Source organism: Nematostella vectensis, chromosome 9 (assembly GCF_932526225.1).
Source record: "Nematostella vectensis chromosome 9, jaNemVect1.1, whole genome shotgun sequence".
NCBI classification, from domain to species: Eukaryota; Metazoa; Cnidaria; class Anthozoa; order Actiniaria; family Edwardsiidae; genus Nematostella; species Nematostella vectensis.
Window position 1 is genome coordinate 8,004,716 of NC_064042.1, and position 16,611 is coordinate 8,021,326.

Consider the following 16,611-nt stretch of genomic DNA (forward strand, 5'->3'; position numbering starts at 1 on the left):
TCCTGTTAGGGCTTAATAATAGAGCACTTTCAATCCCTGTTAGGGCTTAATAACAGCGCACAGTCAATCCCTGTTAGGGCTTAATAATAGAGCACAGTCAATCAATTTTAGGGCTTTATAACAGCGCACAGTCAATCAATTTTAGGGCTTTATAACAGCGCACAGTCAATTCCTGTTAGGGCTTAATAACGAGCGCACAGTCGTTACCTGTAATGGCTTAATAACAGCGCACTGTCAATCCCTGTTAGGGCTTAATAACAGCGCACAGTCAATCCCTGTTAAGGCTTTAAAACAGCCCACAGTCAATCCATTTTAGGGCTTAATAACGGCCCACAGTCAATCCCTGTTAGGGTCTTAATAACAGCGCACAGTCAATCCCTGTTAGGTCTTAATAACAGCGCACAGTCAATCCCTGTTAGGGCTTAATAATAGAGCACTTTCAATCCCTGTTAGGTCTTAATAACAGCGCACAGTCAATCCCTGTTAGGTCTTAATAACAGCGCACAGTCAATCCCTGTTAGGGCTTAATAATAGAGCACTTTCAATCCCTGTTAGTGCTTTAATAACAGCGCACAGTCAATTCCTGTTAGGTCTTAATAACAGCGCACAGTCAATCCCTGTTAGGGCTTAATAATAGAGCACTTTCAATCCCTGTTAGGGCTTTAATAACAGCGCACAGACAATTCCTGTTAGGGCTTAATAACAGCGTACAGTCAATCCCTGTTAGGGCTTAATAATAGAGCACTTTCAATCCCTGTTAGGACTTTAATAACAGCGCACAGTCAATCCCTGTTAGGGCTTAAAAACAGCGCACAGTCAATCCATTTTAGGGCTTAATAACGGCCCACAGTCAATCCCTTTTAGGGCTAAATAACAGCAAATAGTCGATACCTGTAATGGTTTAATAACAGCACACTGTCAATCCCTGTTAGGGCTTAATAACAGCGCACAGTCAATCAATTTTAGGGCTTTATAACAGCGCACAGACAATCCATTTTAGGGCTTAATAACAGCGCACAGTCAATTCCTGTTAGGGCTTAATAACAAGCGCACAGTCGTTACCTGTAATGGCTTAATAACAGCGCACTGTCAATCCCTGTTAGGGCTTAATAACAGCGCACAGTCAATCCCTGTTGGGACTTAATAACAGCGCACAGTCAATCCCTGTTAAGGCTTTAAAACAGCGCACAGTCAATCCCTGTTAGGGCTTAATAACAGCGCACAGTCAATTCCTATAACAGCGCACCGTCAAATCCCTGTTAGTGCACCATCCGGTTTTCATCTTCTAGCGCACTTTTATTTTAGTGCTTACCATATATATGTATTTTATTTTTTTATATATTTTATTTATTTATATTTTTTTATTTTTGCAATCATTTTCAAAAGGTGAAAATTCAACACGAAAGTTGATATAAATACAGTGCAGAAAATTAAAATTACAGTATCCAGCTTGTCTGTACTCTTGACCTGGATGCTAGTTGCCAGCCTTGCCAGATAGTTCCATCATAGCAGTTGTTCCTAGACAGCAAAGTCTCCACTCACCCTCAATATCAGTGCCAATACTGTCGTAAAAGTTAATTGCTAATTTATTCCAGTCCAGAACATGCCACTTGATTTTACAGCATCCCTTGTGAATAGCAATCTGAAACATGAAAAATACTCAAATACCGCAATTAAAAAAAGAAATTAAAAAAGCAAATATCTTAATTAATGTTGATGTATCTAGGTTGTGATAGCTAAATGTGGACATGGGATTTACAGTTTCCAAATGTAAAGATCTAGGTTTTTACACCTCAGGAAAAAACATTGCATGTTCACCTCACCCAGGTTCCAACACTGGTCTTCTTTCTTAGTAAACAAAGACTGTGCCATTATCCAAATAATAATAAAATCCAAGATTATGCAAGGACACTACAGTTTTCAAAACCTAGATTAGCTTAATGTTGTTTAAATGCTCATTGATTTGATAGCCTAACAACCAACAAAGCATTTTGGTTAACGACACAAGAATTTTCAAATGCAAACTTAAAGCCGCATTGTCAGCAGTTTACTTCCGGAGGTCCGAAGGAAACCTCAACCGTTAAAAGACAAAAGAATCTTTTAAAATTCGAGATATTAAACAGGCCATCCGCTCTAAATTATCAATCAGCATCTCAAAAAAACTTCCAATAAACACACTGCTTTCAATATTTTGAAATATTTTTCGCGTCTTCCGTTAAAAATCATCGTATATTTTTACGCAATCGACCGGAAGTAAACTGGTGACAATGCGGCTTCAAGAGTTACCTTGGCCAGTTCTTTTAAGAATGTTTTCCCTATCCCTTGCCCTGAAAGGTAACAGTCACTTGCATCAAAGGCGTGCTAAAGAATCACTTGTTCAAAAAGTATTTGTAACTCAACATGTTTTATTACTAACCCCCATTCCACCCCTGTCTTCCAAATGCTGTCAAACCCAATTTAAGGCTCATTATTTTTTGCAACAAATAGAAAAGAAACTATGATAATTGGGTAGGGGGTGAGAAGGAATGGGGGGGCTGGGATATGTCCAGCACTCTGGATATGGTAAGTAGTTTTTGTTATTTTTCAGTTTTATGAAATTGAATAAACTGAGAATGTGTACTTTTAACTCTAGGCTTCACCCCTCTGTCCATACTACATCTACACTGCAGGCCAAAACACACCTATACCATGGTAGATATTTACGAATATTTAATATCAGTCTTGTAACTGTCATTTTAACATATATTTTGTGTGATGACTATTGATGGGTAATCCTGTGATTTATACATACACCATTCTGCAATTTGGAAGAAATTTGAATGGCCCCCTTTGGTAAAAGAACTGGTATTTGGCAATCACCTTTTGCACTGACTGATTGTTTTTGAAATAGTTGTATACCACATGGAGTAGTAATAACAAATGAAAATTACCTCTTGATTTTGGTGTCACAAAAATGTCTTCTAAGAACAGCATTCTTCCTTGCCACGTTGAGTATGCATGAAAGTACAGAGCATAACCAACAACCCTATGATGGTGTGATGGCATTGGGGTTGATGATTTAGTACCTTCTGGTTTCAGGTGATTCTTGTCATACTCTTCGGCTACAAGACATTCAAACCACCTTTCCTCTCCAAAACAGTCCTTTTGAAGAACTGAAACAGATTGAGGGGATGTTTGAAAATTGAGATTCTTTTTAACATAAAAGGAAATACAGCTCAGCACATCTTGTTCAGTGTTGTGATTTTTGGCAGTGCTGGTTGACGAGGACGGTTTCTTTTTAATAGAGGCATTCAGGGAAATTTTAACAACAGTTTAGCGGTACCTAAATTTTAAAGCAAAATTTATTACATGCTTTTAGGAGAAAGAAACCAATTTCCCAAAAAGGAGTTTCCCTTCAAAGAAGGACTTTTATAGTTAAGGTTGCTGTCATTTAAGGCAATAATACCCTGCCAGACCACAGAACTTGAGATTTACAGTAAAAGAATAAACAACAAACCTTGCTCATTTATTTCTACCACACTCTCTGGTTCTTTCTCATAAACTGCTAGATCCTGTGTAGAGAATAAGTCAGCTTGTATACTGTAATATTGGAGGGCGGTAACATTGGGTGGGACACTGGGGTACGTCCCCCACCAACTCACCCCCCCAATATTCCAAAAAAAAACATAAGGTAATAACCAGCACAACTGCTGTGCCAATAAACCAATATTTTCTTAATGTCTGTGTTTCGTGCCCCCCCCACCCCCACAAAGAAATATATATATATATATATATATATATATATATATATATATATATATATATATATATATATATATATATATATATATATATATATATATAATGATGGTTGAAGGCTTTCATAGAAAGTGCTCAATACTCGAAAGTAGAGCGGTGTATAGTGTTGGTTTGAGAAAAATACAAACTACATAGGTTTCCCTACAGGTCTGTTTCGTGGTTGCCCACTCATCAGGGGATTTAATGAGAATATTCCTACCATCGTATATATACTATTAACATTGAAATTTACATAATAATAGACTGATAGTTTTAGCTAAGGCGGCAAGAGGAACAATAGCGAGTTACATAAATATGCAGGGCGGAACGTGTGAAAAATTGATAGCGCGAAAATTTAACGGTGACGGGATTAACAGTTCTAATTGTTTCGTAGCAGGGCTTTGTTTCTGTGGCGGCACGAGGACACGAGTTCATTGCGTTTATTTAGAGTTGATAGTTTGGGTTGGCAGATGATCGTCAGCTTTTCCTTGAGGCAGAGGTTGCAACGCTTAGTGGTGCTGTTGTAGGCGGAGTGGGAAGAAAGAATGCGCCATGGAATGCGCCATCCCGTCACCGTTAAATTTTCGCGCTATCAATTTTTCACACGCTAAAACTATCAGTCTATTATTATGTAAATTTCAATGTTAATAGTATATATACGATGGTAGGAATATTCTCATTAAATCCCCTGATGAGTGGGCAACCACGAAACAGACCTGTAGGGAAACCTATGTAGTTTGTATTTTTCTCAAACCAACACTATATATATATATATATATATATATATATATATATATATATATATATATATATATATATGTGTGTGTGTATATATATATTAATAAATAATAATTTCTAGGCCTGCTACGGCCTTTCATCACTGTGCATCAAATGCGGGCTGAAATCACTCACGGGACTCCTGTGGTATAAAATCCTGAAAATAAAGCTATTCTATGTAACCTTCCACTCATTTATAAACCAGACAGATTAAATTTAAATGAAAAGAAATGTAAGCCATTGTTACAGTATAAAAAACCTACAGCCAGCCAAAAAGCCGGTCTTTTTTAAACCACTCAAAGCCGCACTCGACCGTCAAGTTTCTGCACCCGAACAAGGGGGTATTTTAATATAGACTCAAGTACTACCACACCTTAATCAACTGTAGAATGGCCGGGATATCCCCAGGGGAGGCTGCTCGAATACGCCAACAGCTCAACTGTGCAGGAACTTCGCTCGTTTCTTCAGTATTCTCCATAATACGTGTACTTGCGTCTGACCCCCTCGGATGTAGCGTATACATATGAGCCAGCATTCAATCAGCGGTAATTTTCCCGCGATCATAAAAGCCACAGCGCAGCATGACGCTAGTAAAAAAAGTGCCGCTGTGAAGTAAAAAGACGAGGGTCTGATTACAAGGTTCCCATAGAGGGCCAAGGGAGGACATAAATACCGTAAATTTCACTTTTTTTTTTACCGCCCAGCGCCTCTTCAAATAAGCTCCCCCCCCCCCCCCCCTACACAAAATACTAAACAAGCCCCCCTTCCTCTCCCTAGGCGCAAAATAAAAACATGCGGTTGCATGTTGTGTAAAGAATAAAGCCGTCGGTATTCAGCGCCACTCCACTTGGTTTTCTGTACAATCCCCTATTGTCACATCAAAACTTTGCTGACCCCCCCAGCAGAAACTTAACTTGTTTGAACCCCCCTCCTTCCCTTTAAAAATCCGAAAACTACATATATAGTACGAAATATAGATACATATAAAACAAATCATGCAGTGAAAAACGACCAAGAAATAATATTTCTTATTGTAAATAAGTCAAATGAGGAGTTTTGAAACAGTAAAGAATATTTATCTATACCTATGTCTATCTTTGCATGCCATATTACTAATCCATATCACGCAGGACAATTCTATATTTTACTGCATGGGACTGTCCTAATAAAAGATAAAATTGTCCTGTGCCCGTGGTCTGATAGATCTCCCAGATCCGGTACTCGCGGGGTTGTCCGAAGTAAAGGTATCCAAGTCAGACTTTTAAACACACATACACATTATCTAATAACCTGCCGTACTAGATTCCTAGTATATATTACAAATGCATATATTTCATTTTTTCTATTGATCCTATAGGTCAAGCTTAAATAAACTACTACCGAGGAATAAACATTGTCAGGAGAACATGTTCTCCTGACATTGTTGAATGATTTGTCATTTGTGGTAAAGCGTTCACCGCTAAACAGCAGTAAATGTAGCCTAAATATGTTATTGGCAGCACTAGGAAACAGCTTTTCTTGCATTTTGATTACTCATCTCAATAATCATAAATAAAAAAAGTTTCCTTTAAGGATAAACTTTTTTGACCCCCCTTATAATAGGGGCACTGCAACAAGGGTCTGTAAACCCTGACCCTGTTTCGGAAAAATATACCCGAAAAAAACATACCCCGTATTGAACAAAAAAAATCGTACCCTGTTTAGTGCATAGAAACGATCGCGGAGAACACAGAAAATTCAGAGTAGTGTAGGGTTTTCTTTTTTTTTTCGCAGATCGATATCGCTATTTTGAATTTTTGACCGGGAACGCCCTGGGGATGAGAACATTTGTTTTTCTTGCGCCCGCGATACCGACCAACTGACATGCGCATTTGAGTGACAGATGGTAATTCGATCGCGATCGCCTTATCGCAGTGCACCAGCAGTGACTAAATCATATCCTCCGCAACCCATATTTCTAACTTTTCAGCCAGCCCTTAAACATGGAAGAGGAAGACGGCATCTGAAGCCTTGCCTTGGCCGTTTGATTCCTGCTACAGCTATCGTCTGGGGCTGTAGAAAGTGACGTGTTAGGCGTGGGGGCCCGACAACATCTCCACAACGATTAACGTAAAACTAATACACCGTCCACAGGGGATATGAAACCAAACGAGAGTCTACACCCCTTTGTTGCTAATACCTAATAACTGGTTCTTCGTGTGTATTCTCTTTGAATGTTTCTGTCGGCTCGTGAAATTGCGTTAACGAGACATGAACTCTAGGGGAATGGCGCCAAGCGAAAACAGAGAGAATGGTGTTTCGAACGGAGCGAGTAATAGTGCTTGGAACAGAGAACATGACTCAACCGAAAGCTCGACCATCGACAGTCTTCTACAGACTAGGGTAGATGCTTCACTCTATAGACCAGACATAAATACGATTCGACAGGACAGCTTTAAGCGAAGCAGGCAAGCCATGGCGGTGAGTGATGTAGTTTGTGAGACCCGCCATGTCCATATCGCGTCACTCGTGATTTATTCATTGTCTGTTCTGCTATAATACGCCATGAACAAGTCTATAACCATCGCCTAGCTTGTCTATTATTTTTAATATACACAAACTGGTGCTAGAAGTTATAGATTTTGTTAGGCAGGCCGTGGGGTTTAACGTCATATTTTGGTAACGATTTTGTTGCTAGTTCTACTAAATCGAAGACGAGTGTTTCTTCATTTATTGACTTTTTGCCGCCAAAAGAATAGTTACTTTGCTTGCATTAAACCCGATCATTCATATTTTCCCTCGAGAAGATAATTAGCAAGTTCGAGTTTTACTGCTAATGTTTCACCCTATAAAGACCAGACTATTTACTTTACTTCAACTTTATTACTTGAACTTTTACAGTCTCACAAAAATTATCCATTTTTTCGAATTTGATTTTTAGATTAGATTTTTAGATTAGATTTAGGTTTTTAGATTAGTTACTGACATCACGCATAGTCTGATTCTCTAAAATGATATAGGAGTTTAGTATTTATTGCTTGATCGATAAAAAAAAACTGGAATTTGTTATAATGTTAAGATCCGGCTAAATAACATTATTATGATTTTTTTAAATATGAGATAGAAGCAGAGATTTACGGTATATCAATTTTATATCAATTTTGGACAGAGCATTCTGCCATCCGCACCACCAAGACTCCGCCTACCCCTTCTGTAATTCATGTCAATTACATGCGCCAGCAATAGGATACATACATTTTTTGCCAACGTCGCATGAAATGCCATCATGAACAGGACGCAACACCAGCAAAACTCACTGTATCCACACAAGGGCGCATCCTCTTACCGGCATTGTGGATCCAAAACATCCTATTTGTTGAAATTAAATTATTCAAGGTGTATTTTGTGTCAAACAAAATGCCCAATAGTATCATCTTTCTGATTGTAATTATTGCATATTCTACCTAGGCCATTGATCCAGGGCTTACAAGACAGATACTACATGAGGTCAGTTAGATATAACCAATTCCAAACATTTGTATCTGCTAGTGAAAAAAATGAGTTTGCTGTTTTACTGAATATAAACACGGAAAGAAAAGCCTGTGCTCTTGTAACAGAAACCCACACTTATTTGCTAAACGAAAATAGCCCCATTTTCTTGATAGGTTTCAAGGGTTTAATTTTTGCACTCTATGGCACAGGAAAGCCATATCCAACGATGCTGCAAATCCAGCTTTATCTAGCATCCAAACATGTCTTAATATATATTGTTTTTCTAGAGTAATGCATTGGATAAACAAGAGAAAGCAGCTATACTAATACAGTCTCAAGTTCGCGGGTATTTGGCCCGCAAACAGTATGTGGATTTACTATTTGAGCAATATGAAAAGGTAAGTACATGTTATTTTCCCCTCATTTCCCGCCTTGCCATGTGAGAAATATAAACCTATTCCAAATTAGGTTACACTTGAGAACCCATGTGTCGTAACCCGCGGTGGCTCATGGGTAGCTTATAAACAGCTGAATCCTTGTTTCTTAAAGTTATGCGATTGTTTATAAGAATATAAACAAGAATTCTAAAGCTTTTTAAACCTGTATTTGTAATTTATTTTGCCTTTTTTATATTTACTTGATACCCAAGAAGCACTGCGGGTTACGATACACAGATTCTCCGAGTGCAACCTTATTTGAAATAGGTGTATACCCACTTGATAATGTTATGCAACTGTCACAGAAAACTGTTAATATTGAAGTAAAAATTACATTTCAATTACCTCAACACATGTTGGATGATAACAATCTTATGAATCAGACATTCCATGTTCTTTTTTATAGGAAGAGGAAGAAAGGCTGGCAAAATCTCGGCAACAAGTAGAAGAGGGAGAATTACTTGTTGAAAAGTGAGTATCTATTGGCAACAAATAGAAGCAAAAAAATTATTAGTTAAAAATGTTTTCCTGCGGATGGTAAACTGAGTGATAGTTTATTATCTTCTGGATCTAAGGTGGTTCCTTTCTTTTCTTAGTCAGGACTTGTGGCAAGTTAAAAAAGAAATCTATGCTTTTCATTAGTCACATTATAATGTGTGTAGTTTTCCAAAAATCTTAGGCCTGTATATCAAGGCAAACATTCTGTGTTTTATTGGCTCCGCTTTGTAGTCATTCACCATCGAACATTTGAAAGACAGGTTTTATTTCAACAACATTATAGCCCATCTCTACAAAGTCAGCTTCAAGATCACATAGATTATGGTTCTGAATTATAAGACTGCCTCTCCGTACATTATAATCGATTGTTAAGGCTTTGCCTCACAGGAGGCAATGTCCCAGTTGTACCTGGTCGTAACCTGTACCTTACGTTGCCTTCAAAGTTGTGCACAATGTCCTTCACGGGATGACTGTGAGCCAGTTAAAAGCACCCCTTTTTAGTTGAAAGATCACGAGCTTGATGTTAGCACCCTGTGGGTGTGATGAGGGACAGGAATTTCAAGCTTTTTTAACAGTTCACAGATGGTAACAGACCTTTTGTTTATAGTTTGTGCATAATGCAAAGATGCTGTAAGATGTTTGTTAACCTGTGTTTATTGAAGTTTTGAGATGATCACACGTAACTTGAATAGAATTTTAACCCATGGTTAACAGAAACTGATTTGATTAACATTAATACTGTGCCAATACTAATTTTTGTGTTCCAGTTACAAGTTATCGACTGAAATGATTGAAAACTCATGTACGAGAAGGAATCTTCAGAGAAGATTAGAGTGCAGTGTAATTACGTAAGTTTATTAATACTAACCTAAGCCAGAGGGTGCTATAGGAAGACCTGCCTTACAACTCAGGCCTAATCCATGACATTTTAATTAGTTCATTCTGTAACTCATGAGCTGTATGCTGCCCATATTTTGCTTTCATAATGTGGTACTGGGTCAAAGAGCTGTGAAAATGATAATGTATGTTTGGGTTTGTCTTGCCAAGCAGGCCAACCATCCCTTTTACCAGGGCTATTGTATCTCTTCTCTACCTTCAACTAGTGAATGTAAAGCCATATTAAAGTAGAATATTTTGTGTTTTCTTCTCATAGGATACAACGTGCTTGGAGGAGACATCGGCTCCAGATAGCTCAACGCGGTGCTGCAGATTATTACAAACCGCCAACAATAGCCATTGATAGTGATGATCCTTCGTTCAGCATCCACACAAATCCTTTTGAGAAAATGCAGAGTCGTCATGTTTACAGTGACGAGGAGGAGCATGACCAATCAGATGACATCTTTAATGACAGTTTAGAGGATATCGCTTGTGATGCTGTTGATGATGAATCTGATGATGATGGGGTCCTTGGTGTAAATTCTGTCAGCTCTCCGTCAGAGTTGCCCTCACCAACCACTGACTGGGAATCTATTGAGTCTTGCTTGACTTCTGAGGGGGAAAATCCAGATAAAGAGACCACAGAGGACTCTGACAAAAGGTTCACTGACTTCTCATTGAAGGCTCAGGACCTTCAGATTTGCTTTGTTGACGATACTCTCCTCACAGATGAGGAAGAGCATGACGAAGATGGGTATAATATCAAGGAGTATGTGATTGACCCGTCACATGACGTTTCTGACGAAGAAAAAAGGGACTCCGGATGCGTTGCAGGAGATGATGATGATAAGGAATCATTTTGTATAAAGACTGTGCATCCGGATGACTTAATTTCACGGAAAATCAGTAATGAAGAGTCACAGCATATACTTCTTGAGTTAACCAGACACGAAGTGAATCTTGAACGCCAGCAGACGATGCAAGGATGGACAATAGAAAAGCTTAATGAACTTACACTTGAGGAGATAAAATCCCTAAGAAAGAACTTTGAACAGTTGATACAAGGTACTATTAAATTTTGCAGTTTTTTTAGTCTAATGTTGAAGTGTCCCAGTCAGCCTCCGTCTTGTTATCTTAGAAAAATGTCAAGTAGGAGAAACCCTCCATGTCCATCAACTGATTTGGGAAACCTAATGTATTGCAATAAATTTTTATTTAATTTTTGTCAATGAATCATAAAACCCTGTTTTTATATTATTTTGACATTTCTTTCTACAGTCTGTCTTGAAAATATTACAGTGAAAACAATAACAAAGGTGTGATTGGCTAGGGTCTTTGGGTCTCAGGGTCTTTGGCACTTTCCTCAAAGAATCTGTGTCTGTCACCTTTTTGCCATCTTACAAATCTGTTGATTTTGGGAAGTTGTTGAAACATTTTTTATTAAATTTTGTAACTAAAGGATGAGACTTTATTTTGAGGTCGTTATTTTGAAATTATTTCACATTATTTGTCTTCCAATATTAGTTAAAAACAATAACAGGGGTGTGGCTGACAAGAGCTTTTTAAACATTAAATGTTTATTATTTTCAGAGAAGTATCATTCTCTCTTTTTCACTTTCTTTTCAGCTCAAAATGAGATGCTTGTCCGTGAACTGATGATGAGGGATGCCCTGCACCTTAAACAGGATTCCATGCTTCTAGAGGTGGAAGATTCAACCAAGTGAGTATTTAAACAAGGGAATTTGCAGGACGCCTCTTAATGCCATAGTTAATGTTTATTAAAGCAGTCTCAGTCGTCACTTGTCAAATTGATTTTATTATATTTAAAGTTAAAGAAAATATAATATAATCCTATAAAAGTATTATTGCACAAGTCATTATGGATAATTTGGTTATGCAGCTACTGTATTTATTACCCATTTTATTCACATTATGGACAACAATCTCATTAATACTTATCCTGTTTTTATTAATGCTAATCCTATTTCTATGACAGAAATGATGAAATGGACGATCAGGACTTGCAAGAGACAGAAATAACCTTAAAAAACATCACACCAAACAAATAGTTTAATTCATGACAGCATGCCAAGAACATAAAAGTCTTACAGTATTCGTGACGACCTGAACATAACATTTTCAATAAATCAACATTCCCTGCTCCTAATAGCCTGCAAGGAATAAGAAAGTAGTTATTGTCTTTTTTTACAAACAGACCATGTCTGTGTGTTTAACTGCTAGCAATATTTGTTATGGTTATGGGCGAGGACTATAGGCCTTTTATGGTTATTTGGCTTCACATTCATTTTGGGACATTCATTTCGTTTTTTTTTTTTGACAGCTTTTTTCTTCAATAACAATAGCCCTCTAGTCAATTATTTATATCTCATTTGCAAAAACGTGGCTTCTCTTCATTCAGATTGTGAATAAGTGAAATCAATGGTCAAACAGACCCAATGCCTATAATTATTATTAAAAAGCCTAATATCAACTACACTTTAAACTTCACTTTAAATAATCAAAGGATTTGTTCTATTAATTTTGATTTAAAAAAAAAAATTAAACATGTTGTGATGGTATTGAGAAGTTCTTGACAGCATAGGGAGTAATTTTTGATTTGCCATTGATGTATGTTGTCCTTTTTATACAGATTAGCCCAAGCACAGTACCAGCAGATGAGCAAAAGTATTAAGAGATAGCTTCTACCGGAGCTTGTTATTCACACTGTTGGATATTGTTAGGTTTCTGTTATGAGTTATATACCTACCCTATTAATAGTCTTGTGCATGACTTCTATTTCTCACAGACACCCATATATATGCAGGATCATAAAATAATATTATAAATCCTCCTTGGTTATATTAAGTATCTGATTTTAGCGTCTAATCCTCGATACATGAACCATATTTGAAAAATATATAACATGCATAGCCATTACAATGAAAGACTGTTGTTCCATTTTCAGCGAGAATGCCTCCACATAGCTAGTAACATTACTGCCCCAAGCATATATACTACAACTACTTTTTTTGCTTATGATATTTCTTTACTTATTGAAGTCAGTGCTCTAGTTGAAAACTTTTCATGATGCCCAGTTTCCTCATGTGCAAACCATAGTCTGTATTTATTGCAAATATAGCGCAGGGTGGCGTATAAGAACGTCTTGTTGATTCAACTAGTTTCTGATGCTATAAGTAGAATATCAAACATTTTATCTGTTAATTACAACAGAATTTGGTGCTCACTGCTGGAGAGAGTTTCAGTTAAACAAAACGTCAGTTAAAACAAAGAAAAAGCCTCCTCTCCTGACCCCTCAAAATGGGAAGGGATACTCGACAAATTATTTCTTGGCTATGTTTGCTGGGGTAACATTATCTAAAATCCCTTTTGTTAATATTCATTGTATTTGTTAATTAATATACAGTAGGTAGTCAGATTTAAAGCATATTGATTTTTGTAACACTACTACCTAATGTAAGTTATATGATTTCTCGTTTTTATAAAGACCGGGTGGAAAGGACCATCTAGAGTATTCTGATATTTTTTTACCCTTTTTTGGCTGAATTTTCAAAACTATAAATATGTATGAGCATAATCAACATAGAATTAAGTGTTATGTTTGTATCAAAGTTCACATAATACTTATTTAATTCACTAACAAGCCTGGTTCACCCTGACTACCAGACACTTTTAGACTAATTAAGTTTTAGAGTTTGACGACTTCTTGGGTTGCAAATTCAAGCGAAAATAAACACAGAAATGAGTACAGCTGTACCACCAGGGGGCAACGAAAAAAAAAATAGATATTAAGATAAAAATAAGCTGGCTCACTCCCAATAAGTGTAGTTCTTTTCATGATAGTCAATCCGTGACAAAAATGCTGAAAACCCCTACCAATATCCACACCCCTTATAGAGAAGGGCGCTCTTGGATCAACAGACTACACCATATCTTCAAAATCTCACCACCCCCACCGTCCCCCCCCCCCCCCCCCCCCCAGATCAATGTTGTTTCAAAGCACTTGCGTCCCAGCCAACATTGATTCGGGGGGAGGGGGGGAAATTGCCTTTTTCACAGAAATGATTTTGCAAGTGGTCAAAAAGTCTCAGCTGTTATTGTCACGGATTGGTTCTATGGCGCACCCGCCGGGCTTTGGGATTATTGGTGGGCTTTTATTTTTGTATGCTAATTAGATTATATCTAATTAATTACTTGATTGTGTAAATATAGTCTTCATTGCAGTCGTTCGTGTTTGTCTGTCTCGAAAGCGCTTTGACAAACGCGGAGACTTATGTAAATAATGCTATCTGTAAAAATCATGGATATGTTGGCAATAAAAGGTTAGAACATTTTTTGTGGTTTTCGATCTTTCGAAATACTGTGTACCGTAATTGTTAAAAAAAATGCCTCCCCCATATAATAGCTTTATGCGCTTCGGCTAATATTTTTTAGGTAAAAAAAGATTGCGCTGTTCACAGGCTATAGGATAATTTGACTCCGAAATGAAGTCTTGTTAGTGTTGAATAAGCACGTTTTCCTACTTTAACTGGATGTGTTTGCCTTGGTTCGCTCCTGCAGCGAGCTCTGTTACATAGCGCGTCGTTTGAAAGGTCAAAAGCGCGTAGGGACAGCTCGCTGGAGGAGCGCATCCAGTAAACGTAGGAATACGTGCTTTATTCAACACTAACAAGACTTCATTTCGGAGTCAAATTATCCTATAGCCCGTGCGCTGTTTTTGCGAGGAAACTCGAATAACACACGTTTGAGTGGCCTCCTGGTTCCAGTGACCACGCAAAGCGGCCACATCGGCAGATTGATTAGCCTGCTTGCAGGCGGTACTCGGTGTTATTATTGCGGAAAACCCTCTCCGTTTGGTGCTCGCCCCTAGGAACCACGCGGCTTAATAAAATACAAGATGGCGCCCGATCACCGAACGGAGAGAGTTTTCCTCAATAATAACACCGAGTACCGCCTCAAACAGGCTACAGATTGATATATTATGCGAAGTACCTTAGCTAGCCTGCGAAAACAGCTCGTTTGTTGGAGGGTCTGACGCAATTGATCGAGTGCGAGAATACAGTTATGAATGAGAATATGTAGAGTGAGGTAGGGGTGACCGAATTTTACGAAACTTCAGAGGTAATTAAAATGATCACTTCTAACCGCTAGGTGAGTTACGTGTGTTTTTATTTAGAATCTCTCACAAAACCCAGGTTGCATTACGTATACACAAGGGGTGATTGTTTGCATTGCGTATCCACAAGGGGCGCGAGTTTGTATTGAGTCCTACAAGGGGCGCGATTTTGCATCGAGTACCCACAAGGCTGCGCGCAAATTTTGCATTGCATATCCACAAGGGGCGCGAGTTTGCATTGCGTATCCACAAGGAGCGCGAGTTTGTATTCCGTATCGACAAGGGGCGCGAATTTGCATTAAGTATGCGCGAGGGGTGCGAGTTTGCATTGCGTATCCACAAGGGGCGCGTGTTTGCATTGCGTATCTACAAGGGGCACGAGTTTGTATTGCGTATCCACAAGGGGCGCGAGTTTGTATTGCGTATCCACAAGGGGGCGCGTGTTTGCATTACGTATCCACAAGGGGCGCGATTTTGAATTGTGTATCCACAAGGGGTGCGTGTTTGAATTGCGTATCCACAAGGGGCGCGCCGAGTTTGTATTGCGTATCCAGAAGTGGCGCGAGTTTGTATTCCGTATCCACAAGGGGCGCAAGTTTGTATTCCGTATCCAGAAGGGGCGCGTGTTTGAATTGCGTATCCACAAGGGGTACGTGTTTGAATTGCGTATCCACATAGGGGTGCGTGTTTGAATTGCGTATCCACAAGTGGCGCCCCGAGTTTGTATTGCGTATCCACATAGGGGTGCGTGTTTACATTACGTATCCACAAGGGGTGCGTGTTTGAATTGCGTATCCACAAGGGGGGCGTGTTTGAAATGCGTATCCACAAGTGGCGCCCCGAGTTTGTATTGCGTATCCAGAAGTGGCGCGAGTTTGTATTCCGTATCCACAAGGGGCGCGAATTTGCATTAAGTATGCACAAGGAGTGCGAGGTTGTATTGCGTATCCACAAGGGGTGCGTTTATCATTGCGTATCCACACAAGCGCCAGTTTGCATTGCGTATTCACTAGGGGTGCGGATTTGCGTTGCGTATCCAAGTTAGCTGTCACAAAGACCTCACCCAGTGTATGGCAATCGCGATGGTAACCTGTCAGTGCCTAGACATACCATCCCCTCCCCCGAGAAAATCAATAGATGGCTGGGAGCCATTGTCGCTCAATAGTATGAGACTTAATATCCTTGTCGACATTATTGTCATTGTCGAATGCTGCATAATACTATAAGAACTTGCTCACTTACCAGGAATATATAACGACGCGTCTATACTAGGTATTGTTTGGCACTGGATTATGGCCAAGGGCGGATTGGCGCGTTTTGGGATAACGTGGTCGATCTAAAGACTAAATAATGTACTCTTTTTTGTTACAACTTGTCTTACAAAAATAATAACAAGTCGCGCGCGCCATGTTACACATAAATTTTTCGTTTTGACTTGAATTTGATGATAAAATCGGGAGTGCGTTCTATTTTTGAGCGATTTTGAGAAAAAAAAAGTTTCAAAAGGGGGCTGTCACACTTAAAAAATAGGTTAAGGCGTGCGCCAGTCAATTTTCAACTGTGCTATATTTAGTAAACGCATTTCATTTACCCTTGTCTACTTAGGCACCGCTCTTATTGTCAAGCGCGCCTCGTGCG

At 38.7% G+C, this 16,611-nt stretch overlaps 2 protein-coding genes across 5 annotated transcripts; one reads left to right on the forward strand and one right to left on the reverse strand.

Moving 5' to 3' along the window:
* Nucleotides 1-1,324: 1,324 nt before the first annotated feature.
* LOC5515424 (thialysine N-epsilon-acetyltransferase) lies at nucleotides 1,325-5,084 on the reverse strand. Of its 2 annotated transcripts, none has more exons than XM_048732987.1 (5): nucleotides 4,928-5,084; nucleotides 3,497-3,551; nucleotides 3,066-3,152; nucleotides 2,287-2,327; nucleotides 1,325-1,642 (listed from the first exon to the last, which is right to left on the reverse strand). In XM_048732987.1, exons 1-5 carry the CDS (start codon nucleotides 5,075-5,077, stop codon nucleotides 1,475-1,477), a joined length of 501 nt encoding a protein of 166 aa, XP_048588944.1. In that variant the 5' UTR covers nucleotides 5,078-5,084; the 3' UTR covers nucleotides 1,325-1,474. The 2 variants fall into 2 exon arrangements, with proteins under 2 accessions (XP_048588944.1, XP_001635538.2); XM_001635488.3 differs by having other exon boundaries at nucleotides 2,931-3,152.
* A 1,342-nt stretch (nucleotides 5,085-6,426) lies between these two features.
* On the forward strand, nucleotides 6,427-14,190 carry LOC5515469. Of its 3 annotated transcripts, none has more exons than XM_001635549.3 (8): nucleotides 6,428-7,014; nucleotides 8,002-8,040; nucleotides 8,313-8,423; nucleotides 8,869-8,933; nucleotides 9,728-9,808; nucleotides 10,114-10,904; nucleotides 11,466-11,559; nucleotides 11,836-12,418. In XM_001635549.3, the coding sequence occupies exons 1-8, from the start codon at nucleotides 6,805-6,807 to the stop codon at nucleotides 11,906-11,908; spliced, it is 1,464 nt and encodes a 487-aa protein (XP_001635599.2). In that variant the 5' UTR covers nucleotides 6,428-6,804; the 3' UTR covers nucleotides 11,909-12,418. The 3 variants fall into 3 exon arrangements, with proteins under 3 accessions (XP_032241040.2, XP_001635599.2, XP_032241039.2); XM_032385148.2 differs by lacking the exon at nucleotides 11,836-12,418 and adding an exon at nucleotides 12,490-14,190 and having other exon boundaries at nucleotides 6,429-7,014; XM_032385149.2 differs by lacking the exon at nucleotides 9,728-9,808 and having other exon boundaries at nucleotides 6,427-7,014.
* The last annotated feature ends 2,421 nt before the right edge of the window (nucleotides 14,191-16,611 follow it).